This window comes from Triticum aestivum, chromosome 5A, assembly GCF_018294505.1.
Source record: "Triticum aestivum cultivar Chinese Spring chromosome 5A, IWGSC CS RefSeq v2.1, whole genome shotgun sequence".
Lineage (NCBI taxonomy): Eukaryota > Viridiplantae > Streptophyta > Magnoliopsida > Poales > Poaceae > Triticum > Triticum aestivum.
In genome coordinates this window covers 105,896,866-105,921,144 of record NC_057806.1, presented here as the reverse complement: position 1 = coordinate 105,921,144, position 24,279 = coordinate 105,896,866, and the positions used below count along the sequence as shown (strand labels likewise).

At 46.2% G+C, this 24,279-nt stretch overlaps 2 protein-coding genes and 1 long non-coding RNA gene across 3 annotated transcripts in view; 2 read left to right on the top strand and 1 right to left on the bottom strand.

Annotated features, from left to right (window-relative positions):
- The window catches only part of LOC123102499 (uncharacterized), a 21,569-nt gene extending 13,242 nt beyond the window's left edge, over positions 1-8,327 (top strand). Inside the window, exon 4 of the mRNA XM_044523884.1 lies at positions 7,721-8,327. Coding sequence (XP_044379819.1) covers positions 7,721-8,227 — 507 coding nt within the window. The 3' untranslated portion in view covers positions 8,228-8,327. The remainder of the gene's footprint in view (positions 1-7,720) is intronic.
- LOC123102502 (uncharacterized) lies at positions 896-2,114 on the top strand. The gene is made up of 2 exons (XR_006448978.1): positions 896-1,496; positions 1,804-2,114. It is a non-coding gene; the product is annotated as an uncharacterized lncRNA (long non-coding RNA).
- Positions 2,988-6,478, bottom strand: LOC123102500 (uncharacterized). Its single transcript, XM_044523885.1, has 5 exons — positions 6,260-6,478; positions 3,789-5,832; positions 3,582-3,707; positions 3,371-3,472; positions 2,988-3,295 (listed from the first exon to the last, which is right to left on the bottom strand). Exons 2-5 carry the CDS (start codon positions 4,016-4,018, stop codon positions 3,271-3,273), a joined length of 483 nt encoding a protein of 160 aa, XP_044379820.1. The 5' UTR covers positions 4,019-5,832; positions 6,260-6,478; the 3' UTR covers positions 2,988-3,270.
- Positions 8,328-24,279: the final 15,952 nt, after the last annotated feature.

Below are 24,279 nucleotides of genomic sequence, written 5' to 3'. Positions count from 1 at the left end.
GTGTCCTCCGTTGGCAATTCCCACATGATGCCAAATTTTGGAATCGTGTCATGCATGGCAAGAGATACACCATGTGGAAACATGCTGCTTCGGTTATGACGGAAGGCCAAGTCTCAAAGTGTTTTTTTGGATCCACCCCAAACGGAACCAAATTTTTTGCACACGCACACAACAACATGGCAAGCACACATGCCAATTTTCGTTCACATCTAACATTTTATGCAATTTCTATGGTTCTTCGATGAAAAATCCATAAAATACTGGCCGACAAGAATCAGTTTGTTTTTTTCTTTATTTGTATTAATAGTTTTGGCCTTCGTGAATGTTCCTCGTCACACTTTATTTTTCAAAGAAAAGTATTGGTTTTATTTTGAGTGAAGTCTGAAACGAACCTTGTGGTTGTAGACGCGGTCGCAAATGAACCCCGACCTTCAAATCCCGGAACTCCATACCCTGAACTATCACTACAAGAAATATGCTCAATTGGAACCGAGCCCCTCCAATATGGATTCATCTAGGACATCCCGCCACCATATGCACGTCTTATGGTCGTTGCCAAAACTCGCAATGAATTTGAAATAGGCCATGGACATGGATCACCAAAGTGAAAAGAATGCCTCCGAGATTCAATCATAAACCGCGACGTTGCTTGAGTTTTTGGTATAATGCCAATTCTTTGTCCCTGTCCCACGAGACTCTCGCCGCCGCCACCTACGGCGGTCGATCCCGACCGAATCCGGTGGCTGCCGGCAGCGCCCAGCACACCCACGTAATCCCCTCGGCCCGCTCCTCCATCTCCTCCAGCCAGATTCGATGGGCGTGTCCTCCTGCTCACCCCGGGCATAAAAACCGAAGACCGAAACCGAAAAGACCGAGACCAAACCCGAAAAGACTGAATTCGAAAAGACCGAATAGAAAACGGTCTGTGCAAATAGAAGACCGAACTAGTTTCGGTCTGATCGGTCATGCTATGTTTAGGACCGAATAGACCAAATAGACCGATTAATAAAAGCCCATCCCAAGGCCCGTCCGGCCAGACCACTAGACCCAACTACAGAGTAGAGTACACGACCTCGCATCCTCACATCCCGATTCACAGAAACCACCAGCAGCCAATCTCTCGTTCTCCAACTACTAACCCTAGCCGCTGCCTGCTGCTTGCCTCGATGCACGCCGCGCCCCCCAGAACGAGGACCGGCGCCCGAGCGGTGGCCCTGGCCGGTGAAGACCGTCGCCCGAGCGGCGGCCCTGGCAGGTGAAGACGGGCGCCGCGAGCGGCGGCCCTGAGCCCCTGCGCCGCCGCCAACCCCAACCTCCCGTCGATCGCTCCACCGCCAAAAGTCCGCTGCCGGTGCTCCACCTCCCAAGGACCAGTTCAACCACTACAGTTCGTCACCACTCACCACTACCCGTCCTCTTCCACACGGTTCGTCCGCTGCCGGTGCTCCACCTCCCGAAGACCTGACCACTTTCGGTTCTCCACATCGCAGCTGAAGGTGAGCTACCCCACCTCTCTGTAAACCTGTGATTCCCACGAAAATAAGCACTCCTGCAGAATGTGTTTTGTAGGCAATACATGCCCTTGCTTTTTTGTGCCAAATGTTAGCACTTGGAGACAACAAATAGAACACTGTATTTGTGCTTGTTTTGTGTCAAATGTTAGCAGCTTCAATACTTCAATACTGCATACACAGTAATGCATTTGTGCTTTTTTCCTGAAACTAGATATATACATGGTGTATATTTATGTTGTAATTTGATCAGGTCAATGTTGTTTGACAGACTAATGTCCTCTTTTTTTAGATGTTTTCTGAACATGATGAGGAACTGAATGAGAATGAAGATGCATTTATGAGTGTAGAGGCAGATGCAGAAGCAGGAGACAAATCCGTCTTACATAGTATTATTGACGATGAAGTTGTCGAAGGTGCCAATCTAGAAGCTGCTCAAGATGACAAGCCAATTGAAGCTGAATCATGAATCTTCTTACTTTGTGTCATATGAATCTTGTTACTTGCTCTCAAATGTAAACATGTACTGGTACTGTGTTACTTGCTGTTGCATATAAACATGTATTGGTACTTTCTGCCCTCAAATATAAACATGTATTGGTACTTTCTGTCCCATGCTCTGTCCTCCTCTGCTCTGTTCAATTCCCCTATCTTATAAACTTCAGTTTTTTGAACAGCATGGGTTCAGACAGTAGCATGACGACCCAACATCTCAATTCCTGCGTGTATTGCTGGGAGAGTATGGAAACTAGGGGATGATGTTGCAGCATTATGTACAGATGGAGATGTAGGTGCTGGTGCATTGCGTGTGGAAATGCAGAAGAGAACTGAACAAACTGCAGGGTATGGTGGTGCTGCTGCATCAGTTAGTGACAATTTACTTAGGAAAGGGTGGATGTTGGTGTGTGGCATTCTGATATTTGTATCAGGTTTAGTTCTAGGGATGATCTTATCCTAGTTCATTTGCTACTGATCTTATCCACAAATGGTTGTGAGGCAATGTAATGTATGTTGTAAGGAAATGTACGGAATGAAATTCAGTTTGCAGAATTTGCCAAGCAATGTACTGAATATCTGAAAGGCAGTGTACTGAATCCAGTTTGCAAAAAATTTCAGGCAATGTACTGTATTTTGAAAGGCAATGTACTGAATCCAGTTTGGAAAAATTGTGAGGAAATGTACTGAATTTTAAACAAATAGTGTACTTGATTTAGTTTGCAATTTTTTTTCAGGTTTGAAGTGTCATTTTGTACAGCAACAAAATAAATTGTACGCAATGTAAAAGAGCAACATTTACTCATAGAGAATGTTCACAGTAATGAACTAAAATTATCTGAAGCCATGCTCACTTTTGACAGCAATAAAATAAACTGAATCAAGCTGTTTTTTGCCAGCAACAATATAAACTGAACCCATGCTCATTTTTGGCAGCAGAAAAATAAACTGAACCAATGCTCACTTTTGACAGCAAAAAAATAAAGTGAACCCATGCTCATTTTTGGCAGAATTCAAATAGAACATGTTCACAGGTTTAGTTCCCATAGCATTTAGCATAGCACATAATCACAAGTTCACAAGGACACACACATCCAATAGCTCTGATGATAACTTCCATAGTACAAATATAACTCTGATGATAAATTCCATAGTAAAAAACTGAATGTATAACACTTGTGACCAATAATTCGACAGAATAATGGCAAACAAAAAGTGGATTTATTGTCATCTTTTCTTTGTCCCCCTTGTCATCTTTGTCTGTCTACTTAGACTTTCCAGCCGTTTTCCTGTACAAACTCAAATAAATTAACATGGTATTGACAAAGGGTTTAACATGTACTTCTGAAAATGCATAAACTTACTTGAAAGGTCTTTTGTTCTTAGCACACACTTCGTCATTGTTCTCTTTTCTCTTTCTCCCCCGAGTCATCATAATAACTTCAGTCACCTTTGCTGAAGCTTTCCTGTGTAGTGCAAAACATTGTTTAAATTGCACATATTAACATGCTTCAACAATAGTTCGACTTGCACAAGTACAGTAGACAAGATACATGAAATTTCTTAAAAACTTACTTCACCGGTTTCCTCTTCTTAGCACGATCCTCTTCTTCTGCCTCTTCTTCTTCTTCTTCTTCTACTTCTTCCACAGTATTGTTCACTTTTTTCTTCCTCCCCCTACTCAACTGACCATGAACTTTCCTGCAAAAAGTAAACCATATTGACAGGCTGCAACCAAGAAATGAACATATGCAGTACACATCACAATGACCAAACACTTACTTCAATGTTTTCTTTTTTGCTTTCAAATTCTCCAGGAATGGCTTCAACCTCTTATTCGATTCTTTGGCTGGTACGCCTTTGGGATTTATTATTGGTTTAGGGTCTTGAACTTGATCTATAAACCATTGCCGCGCCCCAGAAAAATACGTCGGCATAGGAACAAATGATGGTGTGCCAGTATTCACATCATTTCTGTTGCCCTCGTCCAATATGCTCCTCAGGTACTCCATCACCTTTTATGACTGCATTTCGCTAGCTGAGGCCGTGAATAAAGCCTCGCTAGCCATATTGCGCAGTTCACGGTACTTATCCATCTGTTCTGACCATACATGTGTATTGGCACTCCTCACAGAACCGAAAGCAGGCTTGGCTTGCATTGTCCATCTAGCCTTCACACAACATGCGGGGATGGTGCATATCCCATTGTACTTCAGAACACAAAATATATGAGCACATGGAAAATCCTCGCTTTCCATCTTCCTACATCCACAATATGCACTTTCCATCTTAGATCCATCAAAAATACATATGACATGGAACCTAACATGCACCGACTCTTTGCGAGCAACTCCATAGCTAACCAAACCAGTGTCCTCTTCCACCTCAAGAACATTCCATCTTGATAAGTTGACAATCTCGGCCTTTACCTTACTGAACATAACAGGGGTATAAATAGATGACGCACTTATCTCAAGTGGGTCGGCAGTCAATCTAGTGAAGGGGATTGTGTGCGAAGCTACATCGTCCAATGCTGCTTCATTCCGACGCAAAACTGACACACAGTGTTCAACGTGTTGCACAAGATCAACGAGTTTCATTCTCCTATTCAGGTGCACATGAAGCCTCGAGTTTAGAGACTCACTCCTCTGATTGCTCAACATCCCTAGGAAATACCTTTCCTTGTTATATGCTACAGACCACTTCTCTCTCAGCTCGTACATCATGTGAATCCATGCATCTCCATGGCATAGTAAATAAATTTCCTAAATTCCTTAAGCTTTTCCTTTCGGAGGTGAAGCACCATATTCTGCTCGATATGCCAGCTGCACAGACGGTGATATGTGCTAGGCCAGACTGATGATATGGCTTTGGCCATTGAAGTGTTGCCGTCTGTGATCGCTGAAATGGGATGCTTCTGGTGCATTGCCTCCAAAAAAACCTGAAGCAGCCACTCATATGAGTCAGCCGATTCGCCGGATACAAGACCAACCCCAAACTCGGCTGTGCTGCGGTGATGGTTCAGCCCCACAAATGGAACAAACGGCAACCTATATTTGTTTGACCAGTATGTGCTGTCAAACACCACCACACCACCAAATGCAACATAGTCCAAGCGAGATTGGGCGTCTGCCCAGAATATGTTTTGCAGATGCCCATCATTGTCTGTGGTGTATCTGTAAAAAAAATCTGGGTCTTTCATCTGTTGTGCTGTCATGTAGTTCAGCATAAACTGAGCATCGCTACCTTCTATCTTTTTCTTCTTCTCCAATGCGACATGGTTATACAGATCGCGAGATATAAATCCAGCCTTGCCGAAACCACCAGCCTGCTTCTCCATCACATCCATTATATGATGTGTGCGAAGTCCACCAACTGAGTACTCAATGACATCCGCCTTCTGTGGGTCGTTCAGGCCACGATGAGACCACAGGAAAGGTGACAACTCAGGATTTAGGAATGGATGGCTATGTTGGTCAACAAAATTCTTTACAAACCACAACCCAGTGCTTGCTTGAAGCTCAACCTACAAAAGAGCAGGACAACCACACCGAGAGAATGCCCTTGGCGTACATTTCTTGTCGGTTTCATCAAAGTGCTTTACGTCACAATATCCTTGTTTGCAGCACACAAACGTCCTCCGGTATGCATTTTCCTTGTTTCCCTTATATTTCAGATCGCCCTTTCTAACACCAAACCCTTTGCTCTTCGCATACCCTAAGTAGAACTTGTACGCTTCGTTCTCACTTTTAAATGTCTGCCTGACCATCGAGCCGTACTCCATAAATTCATCTATCGAGATGCCTTCACCAGCCATGCCGATATCCTGCCATAAGAAACAACAAAACCGGTTACATATTTACATGAAACAAAATACGCTGGAACTAAAACATATTAATTATACATTGTCAACGATTATCATCTGTAACTGAACCAATAATCTCTGACATCCTTACTAATTTTCTGAGCAGCCAAGAATCCTACTGGCCATAGTAATTTAACCCATCGTTTTCATGTTCCTAAGAAATTTGTATTATGTTCTTGTAAGAAGTAACATGCATCCCACAATATCAAACACATAATCTGAGAGCATTTTACTCACAGTACAAGAACTAGAAACCTCACACACACTACTAATTCAGCATCCACACGCACAGAAAACCCAACAGCCGTTTTTGAATTGGTATTGCGTGCACAGCCAACATCCATGTGCGCCCAGCTATGGTGTTTGGGGAGAACCAGAGGCAACGTACCTATGCGAGGGATCACGACGCGCGGAGGAACCGATCTCGGGCGCCGTCAGAAGATTCTGCGACGGAGATAGAGGGCCGCCGGGCGGCGCGGGCCGGCTGGGCCGTTGAAGATCTAGGGGCCCGTCCAAGATCTTACGGCGGCGACCGCAGGGCGGGAGACGGAGCGGCCGCCCAAGTGCGACTCAGACAACGGCGACCGATGGGCGGGGGAAGAAGCGACCGCGGGGGGGGGGGGGGGGCGAGGCGACCCCTGTGCGACGGAGCGATCCGTAGGGCGGGAGAAGGAGAGGCAGCCCCTGTGCCACGACTGTCGGGCAGATAGGCGGCGGCAGAAAACGCACGAGAAGACCTATGAACAGATACGGCAATTCTATTCCAGCTGTGAGTACGTACGATTCTATTCCAGCTGTGAGTACGTACGATTCCAATCACTGCAATTACCCATGTTAAGAATTAATAACATTATCATTAAGAAAGGACTAATCTACCCTTACATCCAATTACTAAAATGTCCTCAAGAGAAAAAAACAGGGATCAATAATGACCATTGGATCACCTATATACTACCCACTATTTACAGGAGTATGATGCACCGTAAAATGTCTCAAAGGAAATCGGTGGAGACAACACTAGGGTGGAGAGTGTCGAGTGATATGGAGGAGCCGCACGAGAGGTATTTTTGTTGAGAAGATGACAAGCTGCCTAATTTTTTTTCCAGGAATTAAACCGGCTGAGGGTTGTGCTAGGTGTGGCTTAACTCCTCAAAAGGTAATATTTTGAGTTGAACACTTTTGAAGGCTCGGCTAGAGATGCTCCAAGGATAGCGTGGGAAGGCCATGGAATCCACAGAGGCAGGCGATCGACACAGCGAAGTTGAGCATGCAACTTTTGCCAAGGTAGATAGGAAACATCAACTTGGCAAGGACAAACTCACCAACTTCGCCAGGGCACAACACATGCATCAACCAGACGAAGCCAGCCCTACTAACTTTGCTAAGGCACAAGATAGACCAGATCGGCCTGGCAAAGCCAACCCTGCCAACTTCGTCAAGGCATGGGATTACATGCTGTTGAGGGTATGCTCGTGAATGTTTCTTTAGGGTTACGGTTAGTGAGCGGGATCTCTATAATAGCAAAGCGGGCTAGCACATTTTGCGAAAAATACAATATAAAGAGAGAATAGAAAAGGATGATCCCATCTAGAATGTTTTTGGCAAGTTATCCGTAGACCGTTCAGAATGCCATCACCGTCAAGGTTGGTACACCCCCTTGCACCCTTGGTGAGGCCATAGGTTGAATAGGGGGCATCTCAGTTTAATTGTCTCGGATGTTCTCGGTGACAAAATTAATAATCTGCAGTCTAATGGTAAAATGAAAATCTCATCATCAATTTTAAAGAGATCATTTTTCTTTCATTTTCATACACATGTAATTTAGCTAACCGTTGATCCTAATTGGCAGGGTACTGCACGTTTATCACTGGGAAGCCCTGCTCGAGGTATCAATATGACAGACCATGTGTTATTCGAATTCAAACTTTGCATACGGATTGAAGACGAACCTGACGAGGGGCCAAAAGAGGAGCTTCTGATTGAAGGGTGTACTGAGTTGAGCAATATGTTCAGACCATCATTTGTTGAAACCCAACGTCTTTATGGAGAGAAGTGTGGATTGGACCTGAAGTTTGCCATACTGAACAGCGCAGTTCAAGCAAAGATTGATGTTGAGATAGTTTACGCTCCTGCATGTGGCCTTATCCTGAATCTGTATGCCAAGACGAGTGGCTTCAGGGATATTATCCGCCTATTTCATGGACGTTCAAAAGCTGGCGGTAGATTCAGTTCTGTTGTGGGTGTTTTGATAGATAGCTACCTTGATGTTTGCGTTGAAGGGTCTTCCAGAGAGGGTCTTTGTCAGAGGTCGCCTCAAGACGGTTGTGGTCTGTCAGTGCTAGTACCCTACCACTGACAAGCATCAAGGATGGAGAGGCTGGGCCATCGACTGACTGAAGTGGCGGTGGACTGTTGGGCCAACATACCTGTCGTGAGGCCCATGTAATAGGGAGGGGTATAATACCCAGTTTGGCTAGCGGTGGAAGGCAGCGAGTGTAATCAGATCTCGATCCCCTCCTTCCTCAAGTTCTTCCTTCCTCTCCAAGCTGTATCTCTCCTCTCCAATTCCTCTCAACTACTTGTAACCATGAATTCGTATACTTGATTGTGAGCAGAGAGTTCTGTCCATCACAGTTGGTATCAGATTTGGGTCGATCGGCGGCGGGATCGGGCTCGGCGGCGGTCGGGTTGGGTTCTCTCGTAAAATTCCCGTCCGCTAGCTGGGTCTGCGGTGGCGGTGTGTGGCTGCAGTTCCGGTGCGGCACGGGCGGCGTTTCAAGGCGACAGAGATTTATTCGGCGGCGGATCGAGCGTGTCTCATGGTTGCACACAGATCTCCTGTGTGTGTGAAATCCCACTGAATTTGCTTGATTGGCGCTGCAAGGCGGCGGCAAGGAGTCGGTTGCAGAGGAAAAAGTTAGCGGCTGCTGTAAAACTCTCTAGTACTCGCCGATTCGTGGTAGGCGGTGAAGCTGGCGACTCCGGCACCCCCCAAGCCTAATCAGCAGACGCGTCTCGTGGTGGACGCCATGGAGACGATCGAGGCTCGGGTTGGTGAGCAGTTGCAGATGCTACAGAACGTGGGCGACAAGTTGAGTAAGCTCGATGATCTCTTTCGCCGGTTGGATTCCTTTGATCAACAGTTTGCAGCGCAAGCAGAGCAGATGCATATCGTGCAGAATAATGTCAGTCTCACGATGAAATCGATCGGAGAAATCAGACAGGAGCAGGCAGCGGCTTCTCGAGAATTGGGTTCTAAGCAATCCCCTCAGGGTTCGTTGGCAGGCGATGGAATCCTGGGTACGCCACCGCAGCAGGGGCGCCCACCCGTTCCACATGTTCCACCACCAGTGTTTTTACCTCACACTGTACATCACAAAGTAGAGCATTCGGGGATAGAATTCTAGTCGAAGAAAACATGGATGCCGAAGATGGATTTCCCTCGCTTTGAAGGGGAAGATGTCCGCATTTGGCTTGATGGGTGTGAGGCGTATTTTTCTCTGTATGCTATTCCTGAGGAATTCAAGGTCACTTCAGCTACATTGCATCTATCAGGTGATGCAGCCAATTGGTTTCATGCTTACAAGGCCTTGCATCAATGGCCGTGCTGGAATGAGTTTCGGGTGGCTGTCATGCAGGAGTTTGATTTGAATGTCCATCGCACAAAGATGCGAGCTCTTCTGTTACTCAAGCAATCTGGATCAGTAGCAGAGTACAAAAGGGAGTTCACCCAGTTGGTGTATCAACTTCTGTTATATGAACCGACAGTGAGTGACACATTCCTGGTGACATGGTTCATCTTAGGCCTCAAAGAGGAACTCCGGGCTGCTGCGGATATGCAGATACCAGCCAACGTCAGTGAAGCAGCGTCGTATGCACTTATCCAGGAAGAGATTGTCCAACGTGCTTGCTCCAATAGAAGTGTTGGCAACAGACATGCATTCTTCAAGCCTGACACTCGTCTAAACACACCACCTACTAGAGAGTTGTGGAAGGCAAGACAACTGAAGGAGTATAGGCGCACTAATGGCCTGTGTTTCAGTTGCGGTGAAAAATACACACCGGGTCATATTTGTGTGAAGCCACCTACTCCTACTACAGTCATGGCCATGACTAGTGCAGCTGAAGCCATTTTGTCGGATGAAATACTTGATGCAGTAGAAGAACAAGAAACTGCTTTGCAAGAAATGCACTTGTCTGTCAATGCCTTGTCTGGAGCTGATCACCCTAGAACCATTCGCTTGCGAGCTCTTATTGGCAACCAGGTGGTGTTAATCCTTTTGGACTCGGGCAGCACCCATAGTTTCATGGACTCAGCTCTACTGCCCAGAATTCAAGTGACACCTCAGCCACTCCCAAAAGAAATGTCGGTCACAGTAGCTAATGGGGAGAAACTAGTATGCAATTCAGAGGTACCACAGCTAAATTGGTGGATACAAGGGCAGCCATTTGAATACGACTTAAAGGTCATTGACTTGGGAGGCTATGATCTCATTTTGGGCATGGATTGGTTGGAGGCTCAAGGGGAAATGATTTGTCACTGGAAAAACAAATGGATACAGTTCAACCACAAGGACAATATGGTTAAGTTGCAGGGCATAACCCCACAATTGACAGAGGACATCAAGGAGGTCACTCTCGAACAAACCTTGAAATGGCACAAAGGCAATGACGTTTGGGCAGTAGCACTGATACATCCGGTGTTTGATAAAAAATCTGACAATGTTCCAGCCCCAGTGCAACCATTGCTGCAGGAATTTGCAGATGTATTTAAAGAACCTACTGAGCTACCTCCCTCCAGAACTCTAGACCATGCTGTACACTTGTTACCAGGGTCTGCTCCTGTCAACTCCAAACCTTACAGATATTCACCACTACAAAAGGATGAAATCGAAAGGCAAGTTGCTGAAATGCTAAAAGCTGGCACTATCACCCCCAGCCTCAGCTCTTTTGCTTCTCCTGTCTTGTTGGTTAAAAAGAAAGATGGCACTTGGCGGTTTTGTGTTGACTACAGGAAGCTAAATTCAATCACTGTCAAGAGCAATTTTCCCATGCCAGTAGTGGATGAGCTTTTAGATGAACTTAGTGGCAGTAAATGGTTTTCCAAAATAGATCTCAGGTCAGGATATCATCAGATCAGAATGTTACCAGAGGATGAACACAAGACAGCTTTCAAAACTCACAGTGGACACTATCAATTTAGGGTGATGCCCTTTGGACTTACCAATGCCCCCTCTATCTTTCAATGCATCATGAACTGGATTTTTGCTGCTTACAATAGGAAGTTTGTGATTGTATTTATGGATGACATTTTGATCTTTAGTGAGACCCTTGAGGAACATCTGGAACATCTTAGAATTGTATTCCAGACATTAAGGGAGCACCAATTCTTTGCAAAGAGTACCAAATGCACTTTTTCCCAGCAGCAATTAGACTACCTGGGACATATCATTTCTGACAAGGGAGTACAAACAGATCCTGAGAAAACTTTGGCTATGGCTCAATGGCCCACTCCTCAAAATGTCACTGAACTCAGAGGTTTTTTGGGGCTCACAGGCTATTACAGAAAGTTTGTGCAGGGATATGGCATCATTTCCAAACCACTGACTCAATTACTGAAGAAACAAGCTTTTATTTGGTCCCCTGAAGCTCAGCAAGCTTTTGAGAACCTTAAGACAGCTATGATGACTACTCCTGTGTTAGTACTGCCTGACTTGGAGCAACAATTTTGCATTGCAACAGATGCATGTGCTACAGGAATTGGAGCTGTACTCACTCAAGGAGGCCATCCTGTTGCTTTTTATAGCAAAGCTTTGGGCGTCAAGAATCAATCTCTGTCTATCTACGAAAAGGAATTTCTAGCAATTATGATGGCGGTTGAGAAGTGGAGAGCTTATTTGCAGAGAGGTCCCTTTATTATCAAAACTGACCATCAAAGTTTGTGTCAACTGGAAAATCAGGTACTTACAACAGATGTCCAGAAGAAGGCCATGACCAAGCTTGTGGGGCTGCAGTTTCAATTTCAATATAAGAAAGGCACGGACAATGTAGCAGCGGATGCTTTATCCAGGGTGGGGCACTTACTAGCAGTGACCACTACTTCTACTAGCCAACCTGTGTGGCTACAGGAAGTGATTAACTCTTATGAAGTGGATCCTGAGGCACAGGCACTGCTCCAGAAGTTAGCTATTTCTGATAACGATACAACAGAGTATTCCTTGGAAAAGAGTGTCATCAAACATCAGGGCAGAATTTGGATTGGAGCAAATCAAGCTCTAAGAACTAAACTGATTTCTGCTTTTCATGCAAGTGCTATGGGAGGGCATTCTAGCATTCAAGCTACATATTACAGAATTCGGAAACTGTTTGTGTGGACTGGGTTGAAGCAAGACATAGTTGATTATGTCCATCAATGTGATGTCTGTCAGCAAGCAAAACATGAACATGTTAAATCCCCAGGTTTACTTCAACCACTTCCTGTCCCTGAAGGGCCTTGGCAAGAAATCACCATCGATTTTATTGAAGCTCTACCCAAATCAGAAGGTTATACAGTGATTTTGGTGGTGGTGGATAGACTGACCAAGTATGCTCATTTTATCCCGTTGAAGCATCCCTTTTCTGCTCCAGTCGTCGCCAAAGCCTTCCTACATACTGTGGTAAAACTTCATGGACCACCTCATACCATTATGTCAGACAGAGACAAGATTTTCACTAGCCATTTCTGGAAAGATTTGTTCAAACTATGGGATACTAAGTTGCTTATGAGCACTGCTTATCACCCTCAAACAGATGGCCAGAGTGAAAGAGTAAACCAATGCTTGGAGATGTTTTTGAGGTGTGCAGTCCATGATACTCCAACAAAGTGGCATGCTTGGTTGCCTTTGGCTGAATTCTGGTATAATACCAATTTTCATTCAGCTCTGGAGTGCTCCCCTTTCAAGGCTCTGTATGGCTATGAACCTACATATGGTGTGTTTCCCACTTTGCTTCAATCAGACAATATAGATGTGGAACAGTGGCTCAGGGACCATCAAACACACACTGCGGTGTTGAAAGCACACTTACTCAAGGCTCAGGCTAAGATGAAGCACTATGCTGACAAGAACAGGACACCTAGGGTCTTCTCTGTGGGTGATGCAGTCTACTTGAAATTACAACCTTATGCACAACACTCTGTGGTGAATAGACCCTGTGCAAAACTGGCCTACAAGTACTATGGACCATTTGAAATATTGGAGCAAATTGGCCCTGCCGCGTACAAGCTTCAACTGCCTGCAGAAGCTCAAATTCATCCAGTTTTCCATGTGTCTCAACTTAAAGAGTTTGTGCCAGACCATACACCAGTTTTCACTACTTTACCTGTTCTAGTTGACCTCTCCAGTCTCGATGTGGCGCCAGGCTCTATTTTGGACAGGAAATTGGTGAAGAGGGGCGATACTACTCTTTTGCAGGTTCTGATACAGTGGACAGGGTTACATGTGGAAGCGGCTACTTGGGAGAACTATGACACCATCAAGATACGCTACCCTACTGCTCCAGTCTGGGGACAGGCTGAAACTCAAGCGGGAGGCAATGTCAGCGCTAGTACCCTACCACTGACAAGCATCAAGGATGGAGAGGCTGGGCCATCGACTGACTGAAGTGGCGGTGGACTGTTGGGCCAACATACCTGTCGTGAGGCCCATGTAATAGGGAGGGCTATAATACCCAGTTTGGCTAGCGGTGGAAGGCAGCGAGTGTAATCAGATCTCGATCCCCTCCTTCCTCAAGTTCTTCCTTCCTCTCCAAGCTGTATCTCTCCTCTCCAATTCTCCTCTCCAATTCCTCTCAACTACTTGTAACCATGAATTCATATACTTGATTGTGAGCAGAGAGTTCTGTCCATCACATGGCCTTGATCAGAAGCTGCCCTGTTATACCTGGACAGGCAGATTTGATGCATGCTATCATGGAACAGTGGTTGAAAAGGTGAAGTTTGATAAATTCACTATGATTTCAGTGAAAGTGACTTGGAGTATGGTCGATGAAGAATGGCGCATCCGATATGCTTAGAACGGAGCTTCTATGTTCCGGTAAGAAAAGAACTTCTATTCTAGTGTAAGCACAAAAAGGATTTTTTGCTGCGCTGCAAAACTATTTGCTACTAGTATAGTGTCTTATACTCTGTTAAATGTGAGATATTCTTTAAAACTGATAAGTGAGAGAAACTAAACTCTACTACATTTGTTTAAACGTAATTTTATAAGTTCAACACATCCGATCTGCCATTTCCTGTGGAGTTGACAACTATAAGTAACCATGACTAGGCAGAAGTATGGATGCCTTATTTTTGTTTAGAAATTGGCACTATGCTTGTTAGATGAGATCTCACATGAATATACATGTACCAGGGCCAGAGGAAAGCTGAGTACAATATATATCTGACCAAGTATGGGTGGTTTGCTGATGGAATACAAATACATATACCAATGCGAATATGGAGCACTATATATGTATATATGTACAATTGTAATGCAAATGTGGAGTACAATACTACAGTACGTACTATAGTATATAGAGGCTAGGGAATGACGAGTAGTAGAAATTACTTTTCACTCTTAATGAAGGAGCCTAACACCTGCTGCTGCTGCTGCTGCTCTGGCCACTCCCGTACTCGTCCACCCCACTTATCCCATTCCGTTCTGGACATGATTCTTAAGGTGGTAGCAGCCTTCCTGACATTCTCTGGTGTATTTCCCTCTAGGGTAAAACTCATTTTTCCTTTCACGTGTCGATAAAAACCCTTGCTCAGATCACCCCAGTTCCTAGTTAGCAGTTTACTGTTGTCTTGCCCAACAGTATTCTCCTTATCCATATGAAGCAGAGCATCATAGCTGATCTCGTAGATGGGAATGAACCTGGGACCTTCAAACAACATCACAATGAATAACCCAATGGAGTCATTCTCTTTGACGAGGTCCTTGCTCAGCGGTCTTTCTCCATAGGTTGCCAGAATGCCAGGGTGTGGAAGGCAGACTTCAACCGATGATATCCCACCTTGAAATCTGCAAGCTGACATGACAGCAGCTTAGGGTACATGCCAGTAGTGTGGAGGAATCAGACTTCCTCATCATCTTCGACTCTTTGTCATCAACCTCAAAACGATCCCCACTATTGTTCACAATGCCCCTAAACCATGCTTGAAATTTTGTGCCGACAAGTTGCAGACTCTTCTTGCCATCTGTGACTTCTATTACGTACATACCAGATGGTGTATGGTTTTTCTTTGGAGTCACAGGAACTGTCGCCTCCTTGCCTTCCACAGTAACAGTAAACTTCACATCCGTTTCTTTCGCCATGTGACTCCTGATGGCTTCGACACATGTTTTGTAATTCTCGGCCAACTTGTTGTCATCACTGATGTCAAATGTTGCAATTGGAGCTGGTATAACCTATATTAAAAATGACTTGCACAATTTAGACAGAATCTAGAAGCAACCACATCTTTGGGTGATAAACTCATCAATGTGCTGTATAGTAATAATTGCGTATACCTCCAGAATGCCGGTTGCCATGGAATTGTTCGTGGATGCTCTTCCTTGTAATATATCCTGCGCACAAAAATGATAGCAGTAGAACGAAATTCAGAGATCGCCTGAAAACTGATTGCAGCTCATCAACTTTTTGTTTCAGAGAATATTAGCAGCAGTTTCCTAATGATTTGCGTGCACTTGTTCGTTTCTGTTCTATTTTGCATAATTTGTACCCTATCATCACCAAAAACATTGCTTACATTGAGATAGGTGGTTAAAGTTTTATTTTTGAAAGAGCCTAGATAGTTAATTATCTGTTCTGAAGATTAACATGCTGGTTGCCTACTCAAAAAATAAGTATAATGGTCTGTAAATTAGGATACATGGAGTGGCAAGTAAAAATAAAGTGGCGGGGTGCAACCCTATTTCGTCAAACTGAAAGAGGACCTAAGAAAGCTTGTAAATTTTACTGGTTGTACAAAATTCACACATTTATTTTCTCGAAGTCATTTAGGTTAAACTAAAAACTCGATTGTATATGGTTTTTTTAAAGATCCAGCTGCTGGCTGGCGTTCATTAATTTAGCAGGAAGCAATGGATAACATTGTTGATCAAGTGATCAGTGGGTAGAAAAATACAGGAAGAAAAAAAAGGGCGGGGGGACACGAAAACCCTAGTGGTTTATCTCCCAGTTACATCCCCAAAAGGGGTCTCAATTGCTTATATGGATTATGGAACTCCCTGTGGACATGTTGAAGAAATTTTTGTTAGGTTTCCCGACCATAAAGAGAGAGAGGGGGGGGGGGGGGGGGGGGGGGGGGGGACGAAAACCCTAGTGGTTTATCTCCCTGTTACATACCCAAAAGGGGTCTCTATTGCTTATATGGATTATGGAACTCCCTGTGGACATGTTGAAGAAATTTTTGTAGTGATTAGGTTTCCCGACCATAAAGTTTGTACGACATATATAAAGGAAACCGTTAGCTGGAACCATATACCATAAAACCGAAATAATTCAGTGGCTAAATATATACTCTAAACAACAATACCAATGTCTTCCTGAATGTTGGAATTATCTTGCAATCAAGAAAAACTATTGTGGTAAATGGGAATTAATTTCAAGATAATGAAGGAGAGCAACATCCATGCATGCATGTCTAACAGAACAATTCTACAGGACCTATCAAACAATGTAAACGTTTTCTGGGTACGAGGACAATTCTACAGAACAGTTCTACATTCGATCGCTTGCATTTACAGCCATGAGAATTCAACCGGATAAAAGGAACATCTTGGTGAATGTTAGTCTCAGCACTATTTGCAAGTAAATAAATACACAATTTGGGAATATTATAACAGACATTCCAAATACACTTTTTTGAGAATTTCCGAATACGTTTCTTTGGAGAAATTCTGAATGCACTTTCTTATTAAACTTAACCATTTCACTGTAGATATATAGATTAGCCCTGCAAATATGCTCTGAAATACGCTCCCGCAAAATTTGGTTACAACAGAGATATCACTTATGAAGGAGTAACATACTGTGAGCATATATTTATAACTAATTAAGAGGATCATCCTAAAGGGCGTACTTAGCTACCGTTAGAAGATGAACATTCGTGTTGAAAGATAATAATTTTCTTGTGTATGGAGTGGATACCCACAAGAATTCTAACATCCTATACATTAAAGGAAATGATTCTAAGTTCAGGCAACAGTGTTCAAGACGTACGTACATTATCAAAATGTGACTCGATTTCGGCTCAAGTTCATGCTATGCAAATTGAACAGTCATCATTTCTTCTAACCAAAAGAAGCAATATGCATGGAAGCGGTTATTTTATTACCAGCAGTAGGTTGAGAGCTGTGACGTACGAACGGTTCTCAACAGCCAGGACAGGGAATCTACTCCTTGGTCTAACTGCAATACACAAGCCACACATACAATCGGCAAGTTAAAAAGTAGTATATCGCATCTGAGCGAAATAAAGCTAGCAGTACGCATAGAAAAAGCTAGCAGTAGAAGGAACTACAGAGATTCTCTGACTAGGATATTGGCAAAACAAATCGCAGCTCAAGAACTTTTCGTTGCAAAGTATAGTAGCAGCATCCCTAATTATTTGCACATGTTAATTTTTGTCCTAGTGGGCATAAATGGTCAGACACAAATTTTAGTTAAGGAAATTACTACAGTGGGGATGTTTTCTTTTTCTTTTTTACTTTTTTTAGACAATCTTTTTTTTACAACAACGGCCCCGCCCCCACAGCGGATGATCAAAAGGATAGCCTACCAGCACATTAATTTTTTATTTGCAAATACAAGCACATAAGTTTAAGATCCATAATGTAAGTCTTTTTCATACTACACTAGAGTGAAAAAACGCCTTCGGAGGGAGTACAACAAATGAAAATAAGTACGTTCTGGCGACCTGTTTGCGAAGAGCCGGCCGGCCTGCACTAGCAGTACAGTAGCACACCACCGTGTCCTAAGTACTAACTTGGTGCAAGTTTTTGAACCCCTACGTACAGCCCTGTTCATCAAGAAAAAAAATCTTAGATGCAGCAAAGGTATAGAAAAACTTGGTTGAGCATAAAAAATACTTAGACGCAGCAAGGTACAAATCAAGTGGTAAGTTAAAAATCCCCAAAACAAAAAAGTTGGCAAGTAAAAAAAACATGTATACCACTCGATCATAAAATCTGCATCATGCTCAGTTTAACATATAAGGAAAAAAGGCACCAAGTTCAAGTTCACTATGTGCCCGAAAACATAAAGATAATTTCTGCACAACTATAAGCAGAAGTGGGTGCAAGAAAGCTAAACGTCACTGCTCAGAGAAAATTCACCTCATGAAGTCATCTCGGTTGAACCAAAACAAAAATCCCCCGCAAAAGAAAAAGAACCAAAAACAAAAATGAATGGTAGAATAATATCGTACCAGTGCTGGGGTCGATCTGTTCTCAAAGAGCTGGCCTGCAGTAGGACGATCGAGTATGACACCACCTTAGTCTTCAAACTTGGTGGAAACTGCTGTCAAAAAAAATTGCTGCTGCTGTCAAAACTTGGTACAAGATTGAGCGCAGGTTACAGCAATCTGATCAGCAAGATCAGCACAAAAGATTACTTAGATGCAGCAAGGTACACGTCAAGTCACAAACTAAAAACCGTCAAGAAGAAAAAGTGGCAGCCAAAAATTCTCAAGGTACTTTAAAAACTGCCAGTAAAAAAAGACAAGATCGAATCTGCATCCTCGCTCTGCTATGGATATCCTAAGCAACAGCATATGGTCACTCGTAACTCTTAAGCAAAGAAAGTAGCCGAGGCGAGATGATAGAACGAATGAGGACGACCATGCATGCATGGCCCAAAGCTCGCCATGCATGCCACCCGCCGAGCTGCATGCATGAGCTGCTTGGCGTTTGGCGAGCACACCGTACCAAGCAGCTAGCCTCGACGGGTGTATTCTGCAAGGGCAACGACGCGGCCGCCAGCTTCCCACCCTCACCTAGCTCATACAGATCCAAGGAACCAAGATGAACTACAACGCCTAGCACCTACAGATCGACCTTGCCTTCTTGTCCGGATCAGGGGAGAGCGAGCAAGGGAAAGAAGAAGTGATTCGCAAAAAAAAAGGGAAAGAAGAAGTGCTTCTGTATTTGTAGAAAGAGAGACAGAGAGAAGTCGCATTGCACACCTAGTACTGGTTCACATTGGTGCGTCACACACACACACACACACACACACACACACACACACACACACACACACACACACACACACACACACACACGCTCCATTGTTCCATTTGCCATCATTTGGAAAAAGTAACCTGTATGTGCACAGTACATCTGCAACACACAACGATGCATGTGCATGCATGCTTGAACGAGTGATGGCGATGCTTGCTACCTGCATGTATGCACGTACGTATACCCTCTCATGCATGGCTAGCTAGCTACGTACGTACGTGGTGTAGTGATCTTGCTGGTGGAGTGGAATAAAGAAATACGGAGTACAAAGTTATAGCTAGATTTGCACTAGTGTCACACCTTAAACATGCATGTTGGTCTAAATTACTCGTCAAAAGATAGAAATTACTCATTTATAATTAATTAATGCACGTTTGAGTAGCACTACTACTACTACAAACAAGCAACCTCTTGTTCCCTGTTCACAAACAATCTCAAACTCCACTAATTTTTATTCTCTCTAAATCTAGTAAGATCAAAAGCAACCAACAGCCTAGCTACATACGAGCACTCAAGTGCATGCATGCCTGATAAACCCCTGTTCACACTGCTACATATGAGCACAACATATATATGCCACGTGCAAATATAAAGAAGAGGAGCATCTAGGAAAGGTTTGTCCATTTTATTTTCTTCACGTCGGTTAGGTTGATGTAATTTTTTGACAATAAAATATACAACAAATCAACAAAATTACGTTCTGGCGACCTGTTTGCGAACAGCAGGCCGGCCTGCACTAGCAGTACAGTAGCACGCCACCGTGTACTAACTTGGTGCAAGTTTTTGAACCCGCCGTACGTGTACAGCCCTGCTCATCAAGAAAAAAAAAACTTAGATATGCAGCAAGGTATAAATCAAGTCTCAAGTAAAGAAAAATCCCCAAGAAAAGTGGCAAGCAAAAATCCTAAAAAAAGAAGAAGAAGCGGCAACCCGATCGTCACCATGCATGCACCATCGCATGATGGATGCATGTTCCCCCGACCCTCTGCAGAGAAGGAGAAAACCAAGAACTGGCGAAAAGAAGAAAAAAAAAACCTCCTCTTCAAGCGACCGTCTTCACGTCGCTACTAATCACGTCCCTGTGGTGGCGACTTGTTTGCGAAGGGCTAGCCGGCCAGCCTGCACTAGCAGTAGTAGACCATCGTGTACTATCTTGGTAGTACAAGTTCCTGCTCATCAAGAAAAGTTCTTGGAGGCAGCAGGGCACAGATCAAGTGCAAGTAAAAAGAAAATCTCAAACAAAAAGTGTCAAGCCGATCGCCACCACGCATGATGCAACCATCCATGCATATGATACTAGGAGAGCACACACGACGTTCAACTTGCGCAGGGAACGATCGACAGTGAAGCAAAACGAAGAAGCTTGCGCCGGCGAAGTCACAGAAGGCCGAAGAGGAAAATGGCAGCTGGTGCTACGCCCACGCTCCTGCGGCGCGCTGCTCCGGCGCCCGCGGCCACCATTCAGGCCGCCGCTGCCCACATCTCGCCCCCGGGCGCCTCCTCGCTGTCGCCGCGGTTCCCTCCGGGGTTTCCTTCGCCGCAGTTCAGAAGACTGGATCTGGTGGCTGAGCTCTTTCCGCAGCTGGCATCGAGCTCTCCAGATCTGGATCCCCAAGCCACTCACTCCCCGCCAACGGCCGCTGCGGCCGCCGCCGGTGTGCAGCGCAGAGTCTGCTTCGCCTTCAATGCGAATCTTCTGCAAGGCACGCCACCTCCTCCCTTTCAAGGAGCTCACCGCCCATGCCTCAAGTCCGTGTCTGCGACCTCATTCAAGGCAAAGGCTCTATGGGACTCGACGAGCTCTCCCTCGAGCCCAGCGCCGGCTGCTCGGGAATCAAGACACCCTGCCCCCGCCGCGGATGCTCAGGATCATCAATGGCATTTGGTGCGGCCGGCTCACTGGTGGCGTAAAGGGCGACCTATCCACCCTCATTCAAGGCGTCGGGCTGCAACTTCTTACTCCCCACCAAAGAGACAGAGCGAGTTCGTCAGGATCCAAGACAGAGAGTGCCACCGTTGTTTGCTCAGAGGCCATTGCAAGGCGAGCTGCAGGAATCCATTTACCTGTCGACGCTGCCGTCAGGTTGGACACAGGGCGAGGGGCTGCACCAACTCTCCATTCCCCTCCCCTCGGCCACCCCCGTCGCTGTATCAAGCTGCTGCTGCTACTCCTTCCTCCCCACCTGCGCCCTCTGCATCGACCCCTGCTGCAGCTTCCCAGGCCCCGCCCTCGACATTGGCTGTGCTGTGCGCCATGCCGCGTCAGGCATCCCGCGTTGGTGACCCTTCGCTGCGCCCTGAGGAGGGGACCGTGGTCATCGTCTCCACGCCGGAGATGGAGGCCAACACCGCCAGCCTTGCTTCCCTGGGTGCCTTCCTGTGGCTTGGTGGGAGCAGGCCGGTGGTGAGCGCTGCTGAGATCAAGGAGGCCCTCGGCGTGTAGTTTGGATTGCGAGATGTCAAGGTGGTGCCACACTACCCAGAAGATTTCTTCTCTCTCTTCGACTATCAGCACCAACGCGACAAGGTCACGGCGGCTGGCAGATTCCGGCACAACGGCCTCGACATCCATTCTGCCAACTGGCGCTTCGATGCGCACTCTGATGTGGTGCGTGCAGATTACCACGTCCACCTCTGTATCGAAGGAATCCCCCTCAACGCTTGGTGCGACTCCGTGGCAGCGCAGGTCCTCGGTCCGAACACATTTGTTCATTATTTGGACATCGCCACTCTCCGTCGCGAAGATACATCAAGCTTCATGCTTTGGGCGTGGTCGGCGAACCCCTCGGCCATCCCCAAGGTGTTGCAAGTTACCATTGCCCCCCGCGTGACCATGGGTATTGGTGGTGCTCCGTCCACGGCTGTTGGGCATCGGGGCATCCGGCGTCGAGCTATCGTTCATCTGGACAAGCTGGAGGACTACACACCAGACGCGGCTGGCAACATTCCGCGTCGCCCGCACACTGATCCCTTCACCTGGAGATATGGTGTGGTGGACGGCGAGTCAAGGGTTCGAGACAGGCGTGAACCTCCGCCTCGACATCGGGATGACGATGACCGGCACCGCCGCGACGACGACCACGACAGGGACGACGACCGGCGAGGCCGCGACAACGACCGGCCACGCTCCTCCTGGCGCGACCGTATCTTCCGGAGCCGCTCCCGCGCCCCGGAACGCCGGACTGAAGATGATCGCCACGGTTCACGTCGCGAGGAGCGTGGCGGTGACCGTGGCCGCGATGGACGACGCCGCTCCGGGGCGGCTCGTGGACGCTCGCTGCCACCTTCTCCTCGCACCACTTCGAGCGACATCATCGAGCTTGCTCCGGCTGGTTCAGCCTTGGGCTGGCTCTGTGGTGCGGCTCGCATGGTCACCAAGGTCCAGCCATCTCTTACAATGGAAGAGCACCACGCCCCCAGCAAGGAGTCCACACATGCCCAAGTGGTGCTGGACACAACTCAGCTTCAGGCGACGCTGCCAGAGATGGCTCCATATGCAGGGATCTCCACGCCAGAGTTCGTTTTGGCTACCCCCACCCCACCACGCCTGGGATCAGAACCAGAAGACCCTGCCATCCTCACTCCGGAGCTTGTCCTCGCCACTGCAACTCCTACTCAGGATGAGGGGAATGGAGACCACACCCATGAAGCCTTGACTGCTGCAGTTGCTACCAATGCCTCTCCAGAGTCTGCAACTCCTATCTTCATCCCGTACATGCCGGCGCTGCTCCCGTCGCCACGTTCGACGCCGCCCAGACCTCTAGCAGCTCGACGGAAGACGCTGGCCGGGGTGACCGGCTTCCAGTTGCCACGACAGAGCCCTCGTCTCCGAGCAAAGAAAAGGAAGATACCCATAGCAAAGCTTGCTGAACAACTTCTTTGTCGCCGCATGAACATTGTGGCTGAGGGCGAGCAGGTCACAGAAGCGGCGATTGCAAAATTCGCACAGATGTTCCAAGGCCAACTGCCAGATATTGCCGTTGCGGCCCTCCGCGCGCTCTTCCAGCTGGACTGCGACCTCTCCTCAGCAGTGGAGGAGGCGCTGGTGCAGCATGGTGGAGAAGGAGGTCCAGAGCTGGACGAGACTGCCTCCACGGGTGCCTGATCCTGCAGCTTTCTCACTGTTGTAGTTCAGTTCCTGATGATAGTACACCAAATCCCTTTTAGATGTACGCCTGTTTGTAGCTGCTGTGACATGCCGCTGCCCCTGGTCCTGGCGAGACCTATGATTATGTGGATGCTGTTATGTTTGCTCCCCATTTGTAATCCTGATGTATCTTTGGTGAACCAATGTTAGATCAAAACATCTCTATTCTGTGCTGGAACGTCCGTGGCTTAAACTGCCCTGAACGTATAGCCACCGTCCACGAAACAATTGCTACATCTTCCTGTCATCTGGTCTGCCTACAGGAAACTAAGCTTCAAGTGATTGATCCTTTTACTGCTGCTTATCTGGGTGGCCAACGTCTGAAGAATTTCGCCTACAAGCCTGCTGATGGTACTAAGGGTGGCATCTTGCTGTTGTGGGATGAAGCTGTGATCGAAATATCCAGCGTCCAGCTCGGATCATATTTCCTCTCGGCGTTTGTTGCAATCAAGAGTGCTTCGGATAACAAATCTTTCAAGCTTACCACCGTCTACGGGCCAACTAGAAGCATTCACAAAGATGCTTTTTTCCTTGAGCTATCATCTCAGAAGCCATTACCAGGAACAAAGTGGCTGGTTAACGGCGACTTCAACCAAATATACCGGACTCGAGATAAAAACCGCACAAATGTGAATCGCAGCCGCCTAGTTAGGTTTCGCAACACCTTAAACTCTTGCGAGCTCAAGGAGATCCATCTACAGAATCGAAGATTCACATGGAGCAATGAAAGAAACAACCCAACGCTATGTAAACTAGACAGCTTTTTTTGCAATGAGGACTGGGATATCGAATTCGCCAATCACATTCTTCATGCCCTCTCCTCCTCACTTTCAGACCACTGCCCACTTTTACTCGCTAATGAGGATGGGCCCAAGCGACCGAAGTCCTTCCGGTTCGAGAACCATTGGACCAAGATGCCGGGTTTCCAAAAGACGGTCAAGGATGCTTGGGATGAAGAATCAATGCACACCGAGCCATACCAGAGGCTGTTTCATA